At 41.7% G+C, this 10,411-nt stretch overlaps 1 protein-coding gene across 1 annotated transcript; it reads right to left on the bottom strand.

The window, feature by feature from the left end:
- Nucleotides 1–389: 389 nt before the first annotated feature.
- Nucleotides 390–7,471, bottom strand: LOC142423073 (olfactory receptor 1F1-like). The gene is made up of 2 exons (XM_075528250.1): nucleotides 7,446–7,471; nucleotides 390–1,308 (listed from the first exon to the last, which is right to left on the bottom strand). Exons 1-2 carry the CDS (start codon nucleotides 7,469–7,471, stop codon nucleotides 390–392), a joined length of 945 nt encoding a protein of 314 aa, XP_075384365.1.
- Between the last annotated feature and the right edge of the window lie 2,940 nt (nucleotides 7,472–10,411).

Here is a 10,411-nt window from a genome sequence, read left to right on the forward strand (position 1 = left end):
ACAACCTCCTAAAAATGCCCTTAAGCTGTCAGGATCACAGTCACTCCAGAGATTCTGATTCATTTGTTCAGTTCTGGAGACTAGACTTCAGGTGTTTGAAAAACTTTCATGGTGATTCCAATGTTCAAAATACTTTAGAATGTAGCTTTCCCAGAAAATTTTGAGTATAAAATAATTTACAAGTTAGTCAGCAAAAAGAATTCTCATTGCCTAGCATATACAGCAAGGTTACAGGTGAACCCCAGTCTGCTAATAAATAACCATACCTTCCCTTGTGCTCCAAGCAACACATTGGTTTCCAGACGGGTGTTAATGGAACAACTGCTAGTTACCTTGTGCTTAATCGGTGAAAAAACTTTGCCACTGAATCAGGTGCAACTGTGACATTTTCACTGGGTAGAGAACTTCTTTCTCTCAAGCACTTTCCTCAGAGCCCCTTTCAGGTCTTTGTTCCTGAGGCTGTAGATGAAAGGGTTCAGCATGGGGGTCACCACCGTGTACATCACAGTCGTTACAATGTCCTTCTCAGATGAGTGGGAGGATGAAGGGGTGAGATAAACCGCAAAGACAGTGCCATAGAAGAGGGAAACCACAGCCAGGTGGGAGCCACAGGTGGAGAAGGCTTTCCACTTTCCCTTTGTGGATGGGACTCTCAGGACCGCAAAGGTGATGTAAATGTAGGAAACCAAGATGCAAACAAATGAGGTGATCATTATCAAGCCTCCCTCAAACAGAATCATCATCTCATTGATGTGTGTGTCAGAGCAGGAGAGTTTCAGGAGAGCAGCCACATCACAGAAGAAGTGGGAGATCCGGTTGTCTGCACAGAATGAGAGCCGAGCCATCAGCAGGGTGTGCAATAAGATATTCAGGTTGGCTAAAACCCATGATCCAGCAACCATCAGGGCACAGAGATGAGGAGTCATCTTAGTTGTGTAGTGTAAGGGGTGGCACACAGCAACAAAGCGATCATAGGCCATCAGAACCAGGAGGAAAATGTCCATGTCTACAAACATGAAAAGAAAATACATCTGGGTAAGACACCCAGGGAAAGAGATAGACTGATTCTCAAAGATATGATTGATGAGCATCTTGGGGATGGTGGTGGAGGAGAAACAGATATCCACGAAGGACAGGTTGCTGAGGAAGAAGTACATGGGGGTGTGCAGGCGGGAGTCTGTGCTGATGGCCAGGATGATGAGCAGGTTTCCCAGGACTGTGGCCAGGTACATGCTCAGGAAGAGCACGAAGAGGAGCTGCTGCTGCTGAGGCTGCCACGAGAGCCCCAGGAGGAGGAACACGGAGACACTCGACAGATTTGCCCTGTTCATAGTCATGGACACCTGAGCAACACATACACACTTGTAAACCTGGAAAAGGATGGTTGAGATGGGACAATCAAGAAGGGCACTGGAGGAGTGCTCTGAATGACTCAGGGCAGTCATTAGGAATTTTCCCCTGGGGGGGTTACAGCCAGCTACAGACTTCTCTTAACTTCTATTTCTTCATTAGCAAAACTTTAACAAATGCTTGGTGCATATATGCTCTCTCTGGGAGCACACTCAGAAGATTTGATGGTGGCTTTGTCAGCAGCTACTTTTGACTGGTTGAACTTTCTAGCGTTACCATGAAGTTGTCTAAAGTAAACATGTTAAAGCACTATTAGTAAAGACTATAAGAACTTTTAATGAGTAGCAGACAATATCTATGAACAAGTTTTGCCATAGAAGCTGGTTGTAGGAAGTGTGTGATATAGGCAGCTGATGTCATCAATATCATCAGTGAGGTTGCCTTTGAGGAAAAACTTCTCAGAGTTTCCATTCCATTGTCTTGACTCTGGATGTGGTCCACATACCTAGCACATATGCTCAGAGAATGGTATCAGCCATGGATGAAATACTGCTTACACAGCGTTACTGATAATATTGCTGCTGCTGTTGCTTCTTGCTTACATGGGTTCATGCATACAGAGGTTACTCAGAATTCTTAGTCAAGAATCCTGGATGTGTCCACTAAGATCCCTAAATTCAACTGCTAAAATTAAAATGGAAATGACCCCCAACATTGGACAAAAACTCAGCTAACTTGTCCAAAAGCAAAGACAAGGAGGCAAGAAGGGGTAAAAAAGAAATCTGCACACTTGACCACGATTGAACAGCTCCCTTTGGGGTGAGTCGGCCATGGGGGAGGGAATTCTCTAGGGAGGAGGTGGTGGTGATTGCCCAATTCCCCCTTGACATGTTTGAATGACAGAACTATTCAATTCGATGACATGAAATCATGTGTCAAAACTGCAGAAAAATGTTTAAAGAAAATAGTAAAAAATTGTTTTTAATCTGCACACAAAATAATGAGGCACCCAGGCTGGAAATAAAGAGAGGGCTCACACACAGTGAGGAAGTGCAACCAGTGCTCTTAAACATCGTGATGTACAGATGGTGGAATGGGAAGAAACTTGGTGTCTACAATGACACTGAAAAAAAATACAAAACATCAAAATCAGAGAAAAACTCAGCCAATTTAATAATACCCAGAGTTCAAGAACCTGTGAATAGATGGAATGTGTTCAGGTCAATTTTGAGTTCTTAGGGAAGAACTGACAGTTTCAGAACTGTGGCTGCACAGGAAAGACAGAGTGAGGAATCCCTCCATAAGGCACCCCACCTTGACAAGCAGTTATTGGTGATGTCTCCACTGGTCTGCTCTTACCTGGGAAGACTTGTAGTCCTCTCCGTCTCCAGGAGACCCACACTCACTTCACTTTTGCAGAATTGAACATAGGATATTGATCAGAAAGAAATGGTGTTTGCAGGTTAATTATACCTGAGTGGGGAGCTAGCATGCATTGACTCACCCTTCGCTGCAGGAGAGATGTTTGGGGATTCACAAAGCAGACTTTCACAGGAGTCCCCATGGCCACTGGCCCCAGATTCCCTGAGCGCCTCATTAGAGGCAGAAAGGGAATAATTGTTCCACCTAACTTTTTGCCCCTTTGGACCAAACAATAATAATGAAAATTACCTAAGATTTAGATCTAACTTCGGGGTCAAACTTGAAGCTATTGAACATGGGACCACATGGGGAAGGCAAGGCACAGTTGAAATTTCCTAGGACTTCAAACCTCAATTCGCTCTTTAAGTTCTACGTCCATAGATCTAGAAATTCAATTATTAGATCTTTCCCTTCTCACTTCCTGTGTTCAGAACTGAGTCTATATAAATAATTTCTTATTTCAATTAACCCTTGCTTCCTGATGCATGGTCCTCTTAAGAGATGATTAGAGATACCTATCTTCCATATTTCACAGGCGAAAATTTTTAGAGCACTTACCAAGCTGGACGTAACACATAAGTCATTTGAGAGAAAGAATTGTCTCAAGAAGGTTGCCTCAGGAAGATCTCAGCATGCTTTGATTTGTGAACTCTAGACCCCTTGTCAGAGAGCCCTGGTGGCATAGTGGGTTACATGTTGAATTGCTACCCACAAGTTCAACAGTTTGAAACCACCAGTATCTCCAAGGTAGGGAGGTGAAGCTTCCTACTCTCCTAAAGGGTGACAATCTCAGAAACACACTGGGGCAGTTCTAGTCTGTAGGCTCACTATGTGTCAGGATTGGCAGGAGGACAGTGAGCTTTAGAGAGTTTTCAGACCCCTATGGGGATATTTTTCTAATCGGTATGGTTTAGAAATTTCTCAAAGAGGAATGCCACTGAGATGGGGATTGCAATTCATTGAAACTGGGATTGTGGTACAGCTAGTCCCTGTCTGTCTCTTGCTTGTCGAGAATGTGGAAACCCGGCCCTTTCTGCCTGCTGCATCCATTGACCACGGACTGAGGGGCAGAGAGGAGCTGCAGAGAGGGGCGAAAGAGCAAACACATGAAGAGCCGGCCGTACTTGTTGAGAAAAACCTCCTGGGTCTCTGGTTCTAGAGTTTAGTCCTTTTCTGAGGGTTAGCTATATTTCAGAACATTTCAGTCAGAGTCCTTAGTTGCAAATAATGAGTGTGAGTCCTGGGAGATTTTATGAGAAGATTTCTATAAGGAATTTTGTGAAAAATTACATGGGAGGCAATGCATTTATAGGGATGATGGTGAGTAATTCAGAAAGGAGAGGTCAGTATGGCTTCCTAACTTGAAGAATGTTATCAATGGCTTCCTAACTTGATTACATTAGCAATGCCACTGAGGTGCAAATGTAGGTCTTGTGTAATTTCTATATGTTTAGGAATTGCATATTGTTAATGATCCTTCTAAAAGTCTTAGAAAGTGAAATTGAAAGAAAATGGAATTTTTCCATGACCTTTTTGAAGCCCTCTCACACTGAATGAGCTCACTTTTTTTAAAAATCATTTTAATGGTGCTCTTACAACTCATCGCTATCCATACATTCATCCATTCTGCCAAGCACATTTGTGCATTTGTTGCCATCATCATTTACAAAACATTTTATTTCTACTTGAGCCCTTGGTACCAACTCCTCATTTTTCCCCGCCCTCCCCCACAACACCTTAATATTTTTTTAATTTCATGTCTTAAACATGACCAATATCTCCCTTCACTCACATTTCTGTTGTCCATCCCCCTGGGAGAGGGTTATACTTAGGTCATTGTAATTAGTTCCCCCTTTCTGCCCCCAACATTCCTTTGCTCCCCTGGTGTCACTACTCTCATTATTGGTCCTGAGTGGTTTATCTGTCCTGGGTTCGCTGTGTTTCCAGCTCTTATCTGTATCATTGTATATGCTCTAGTCTAGCTGTATTTGTAAGGTAGAATTAGGATCATGATAGTGGGGTGGGGAGGAAGCATTAAGGAGCTAGAGGAAAGTTGTATGTTACATCTGTGCTACACTGCACTCTGACTGGCTGGTCTCCTCCACGCGACCCTTCTGTAAGGGGATGTCCAATTGCTTACAGATGGACTTTGGGTCTCCTCACCACATAGCGCTATGGTTCAGTGAGGGATGTCGTGTCTCATAAGGGTGCCAGCCCTATGATCCTCTCTGCGCACTGGCTGCTGTGAGCAGGAATATTGTCCTCTAGGCTTGGTAGGCCAGGTTGTGCTCTCCACACTCTCTTCCTCCCCCTTCTTTTTCTCCTGTGTGCTCTGATCAGACATGTCCCTCTCTCTGATCTGTAGCTTCAGTACTGTCCTCTGAAGTGAATTCTTCTGGGAAAAAGGGGGGCTGTCCATGTAGTTGGGATTGGGGCTGGCCCCTCAGACCTCTCTATTGGTTCCTTGCTCCATGCTTGTATGTTGCATTCATGTCTTGGAGCACCAGGTTGAAGTCTGGTCCCTCTTTCCCTGTGTAGATATAAACAATACCCGCACATTGGGTGGGTTAATGCCCTCTTACCCTGCTACCCATGTCATTTTCTTCTCCCCCTCCCCTCCATTTTAGTTGACTACCTTATGTATCCGTGGATATGGTCTGGCCCCTGCCACACTACGTAGACTTCACCCCATGAATATATATATATATGGTAACTTTTTCCCTATGCCCCTTTTACATTTTTAAGCTTACCTCAATGGACTCATGTCATGCTTGTCCTTTTGTGCTTGGCTTACTTTGCTTTGCATCATTTCCTCCAGTTCGTCCCATGCAGCGATGTTCTTCATGCGATCATCCCTGATTTTCAGGGATGTGTAGTACTCTATTATATGTATGTACCACAGTTTTTTAATCCATTTATCTGATTATGGAAATTTGGGTTGTTTTCAACTACTCACAATTGTGAACTGTGCCTCGAAGATCATGGGAGCACAGATATTCATAGTTGATTTCTTGCATCTTCTGGGTGTATGCCCAGAAGGTGAATTTCTGGGCCGTATGGTAGCTTGATTTCCATCCATTTTAGATATCACTGAAACGATTTCCATAGTGGCCGTACATACCTACAGGTCCACCAGCAGTGGATGAGAGTAGTTCCTATCTCACCAAAACCCCTACAACACTTCTTGATTTCTGATTTCTTGAATTGGGTTATCTTTGATGGTTTTAAGTGGTACCTCATTATTGTTTAAATTAGCATTTCTCTTATGGCTAAAGATCGGGAACATTTTCTCAGATGTTTACTGGCCATTCAGATTTCTGCCCCTGTGAAACCTCTGTTCAGGTCCTTTGCCCATCTCCTCAGTGGGCAATTGGTTCTTTTCTTTTGGGAAGCTATCAGAGTATTGTAGATTTTAGTAATAAGGCCATTGTCTGAAGAGTCGTTGCTAAAGATGTTTTCCCTGTCCGTGGTCTCTCTTATTACTCTCTTGGTGAATGTTTTCAATGTAAACAGGTTTTTTATCTTCAGTAAATCCCACTTGTCAGTTTGTGCCTCTTCTGTATTTGTGTCATTCTCTATTTCTGGTAGCCTATGTATTGCCTATGCCAAAGTTCTCAGGTTGGTTCCAATTCCCTCATTGATGGTCCTAAAAATTTAGGGATTTTCCTCAAGGTGTGTAATCCACCTTGCATTTATTCTTGTGCATAGAATGAGGTAATGGCCTTGCTTCATTTTTCTGCAGGTAGATATCCATTTTTTCCAACACCAATTGTTGAAGAAGCCATCCACTTCCCTTTTGACATTTTTGGTCCCTTATCAGAAATCAGTTTGTCTGTATGCTGATGGTTTTATTTCTGGGCTTTCAGCTCTTTTCTTTGGTCTGAGTATCCATCATTATACCAATACGATGCGGTTTTGATAACTATGACCATAATATGTGCTAAAGTCAAGTAAAGCAAGACCTTCCACTGTGTCCTTCTTCTTGAGGAGGTCCCTTTAATTCTGGGCTTCTTCCTTCTCCATATAGTTGGTAATAGGTTTTTCCAATTCTTTAAAGAAAGATGGTGGTAATTATATTGGGATTGCATTATACTTATATAGTGCCTTGGGCAGAACTTACATCTTTACTATATTAAGTCTTCCAATCCGAAAGCATGGGAAATTCTTCCATTAGTTGAGGTCACTCATGGTTTCTTGCAATAGTGTTTTGTAGTTTTCCTCATACAAATCTTTTGTTTTTTTAGTCAGGTTTATTCCTAGATGTTTCAATTTGTGCTCGGTCATTGTGAAGGGTACCACCTTTTTTATCTCCTCTTCTGTGGTCTTCTCTGCTGTGTATAGCAGTCCAATAGACTTCTTTTTCTTGATTTTGCATCCTGCCATTCTGCCATACTCCTCTATTGATTCCAAAACTCCCCTTGTGGAGCATTTGGGATATTCCATTTATAAACTCATATAATTAGTGAATAATGATAGTGTGACCTCTTCCTTCCCTGGGCTTCCCCAATATCTTTGATGTCTTTTATTTGCCTTGTGCTGTTAGCTTAGACCTCCAATATGGTGTTAAATAAGTGGGGACAAGGGTCATCCTTGTTTAGTCCCCTTTTTCAGAGGAATTTTGTTCATTTTTTCTCCATTGACTACCACATTGGCTGCTGGTTTTTCATACATACCTTGTATTATACTGAGAAATTTTCATTTCATTCCTATCTTCTTGAGTGTCTTAAACAGGAATCGATGTTAGAAGGTGTCAAATGCTTTTTCCACGCCTATTAGTATTATCATGTGGTTCCTATAGTTTTTCTTGTCAATGTGGCAAATAATACTAATGGGCTATTGTATGTTGAACCATCCCAGCTTCCCTGGTATGAATCCCACTTGGTCATGGTGAATTATTTGTTTTACATACTTTTGTATTCTATTGGCTAGTAATTGGTTAAGGATTTTTGCATCGTTGTTCATTAGGGATATTGGAGAGCTCCCTTTTAAAAATAAGTAAATATGTAGCAACTACAGATTACTAGTGGTACTCTAAGGTAGAAACAATAAATATGGGGGCACCTCTTGCTTTGAGAACATTGTGTTTGTATTTATTAATGTAGATTGACTTATAAAAAGATAGTGATGGGACCTGATGCAAAGGGCTTAAGTGGAGAGCAAATGCTTTAAGAATGATTAGGGCAGGGAATGTGCAGATGTGCTTTATACAATTGATGTATGTATATGTATGGATTGTGATAAGAGTTGTATGAGCCCCTAATAAAATGTTTTTTTTAAAAAGATAGTGATGGTGATTGCACAATTTCACTGTATTCAACATCATTGAATTACTCCTGTGGAAATATTGGAACAGTGCATATTGTGTTGTAATATGAGGGGACATCACAACGTTTTTTGGAAAAAGAGAATTAAAAGATAATGGAATTTGCCATTAGCTTTTAAACCGCCTTCATAGTTCATCACAATAAACCCACTGTTCACCAACATGGATAGGTTTCAAAGACCAACTTGTTATGCAAAATTCAACATTATGCAAAGTGTAGAATAACCACGTCAGATCCAAAAATGGAGGATGAGTACATCACTACACAACTAACAAATTACAGCACTGCAAAACTGTCAAACTCTGAGAATAGGGGTATGGTTAAGTTAACACTTGGTTAGTCATCACAACCATCATTCCACTCGCCTTGCAACTTAGTACTCAATATTTGAAGGTCTATATAATTAATGTGCATAATAGTCAAATAATAGGGGGGTTGGCTATTGTCATATGGGCAAAATTTCAAATAATGGGAAAATTGGAACGGAAGATGCAGGCTAATAAAAACTTAAATATTGAGCACCTCTCAAAATCACCAAGAGGATGTAAAGTCAGGCGTAGAAGACCACTCATCCTGCACCAGTGCCCATGTCATCTTCCAAAACCACTTGGTGAGGACACCAGTGCTGCTGCCATCAAGCACTAAGGTTGGGTGCAGTGATCACAGCACATAGGTTGCTATAACTAGCATTTAAACACTTGTCGTTGGGGATGGAGCACTGGAACTGATGGTGATTACAAAACTCATTTTAAAAGCAATTTAATAATGGGTGGGGGGAATTGATTGTGGAAATGATTGTACAACTCTTCTCGATATGATTGAACTACTGAATTGTGTGATATGTGGATGAAGTGTCAATAAAACTGTTAATTTAAAAAGCTGCCCGGTCTGTCTAAACAAGATAAGCTGGATGAACAATCTGGAGGAGAAAACAATGGGACTGATGATTCCAGGGGGAAGTGGGAAAGGAGGAAATGGATGGAAAGGAACTGGTGTTAACAAACCCAGGGTCAAGGGAACAATAAGTGACCCAAATCGGTGGTGAAGAGGGTGTAGGAGGCCTGGTAGGACATGACCAGGGGTAATGTAACCCAGATGAATTACTGAAACCCAAATGAAGGCTGAACATGATAGTGGGACAAAAGGAAAGTAAAAGGAAATAGAGGAAAGAGCTGGGAGGCAAAGGGCATTTATAGAGGTCTAAATAAAGGGATGTACATATGTAAATATATTTTTATATGAGGATGAGGAAATAGATCTATGTGCATATATTTATAGGTTTAGTATTAAGGTAGCAGGTGGACATTGGGCCTCCACTCAAGTACTCCCTCAATGCAAGAATAGTTTCTCCTATTAAATTGGAATTCTATGATGCTCACCTTCCCAACACAATCGCTGAAGACAAAGCAGGTGCATTAGCAAATGTGGTGAAGAAAGCTGATGGTGCCCAGCTATCAAAAGATATAGCATCTGGGGTCTTAAAATCTTGAAGGTAAACAAGCGGCCATCTAGCTGAGAAGCAACAAAGCCCACATGGAAGAAGCAGACCAGCCTGTGTGATCATGAGATGTCAAAGAGATCAGGTATTAGGCATCACCAGAACAAAAAATCATATCATTGTTAATGAGGGGGAGTGCGGAGTGCAGATCCAAAGCCCATCGGTAGGCAATTGGACATCACCTTACAGGTCGCGGGCAGGAGGCAAGCCCATCAGGATGTTGTGTAGCAACAATGAAACATACAAATTTCCTCTAGTTTCTAAATGCTTCCTCCCACCCACTATCATGATCCCAGTTCAACCTTACAAACCTGGCTAGACCAGAGGATGTACATTAGTACACACAGGAACTGGAAACACAGGGAATCCAGGGTAGATGATCCCTTCAGGGCCAGTGGTGAGAGTGGCGATACTGAGAGGGTAGAAGGAGGTTAGGGTGGAAAGGAGGAACTAGTTACAGCGATCTACATATAACCACCTCCCTGGGGAATGGACAACAGAAAAGAGGGTGAAGGGAGAAGTTGGACAGTGCAAGATATGACAAAATAATAATGTATAAATTATCAAGGGTTTATGAGGGAAGGGGGAGCTCGGAGGGATGTCGGGAAAATGAGGAGCTGATGTAAGGGGCTTACGTGGAGAGATGTTTTGAGAATGATGAGGGAAATGAATATACAAATGTGCTTTACATAATTAATGTATGTATGAATTATGATAAGAGTTGTATGAGCCCCCAATAAAATGATTTTTTTAAGTTTGTCTGGAACAATTGTTGTAAGTGCTTCTGCTAACAAAATGTCCAGAAAAGCAAAGACCT

Source organism: Tenrec ecaudatus, chromosome 12, assembly GCF_050624435.1.
Source record: "Tenrec ecaudatus isolate mTenEca1 chromosome 12, mTenEca1.hap1, whole genome shotgun sequence".
NCBI lineage: Eukaryota > Metazoa > Chordata > Mammalia > Afrosoricida > Tenrecidae > Tenrec > Tenrec ecaudatus.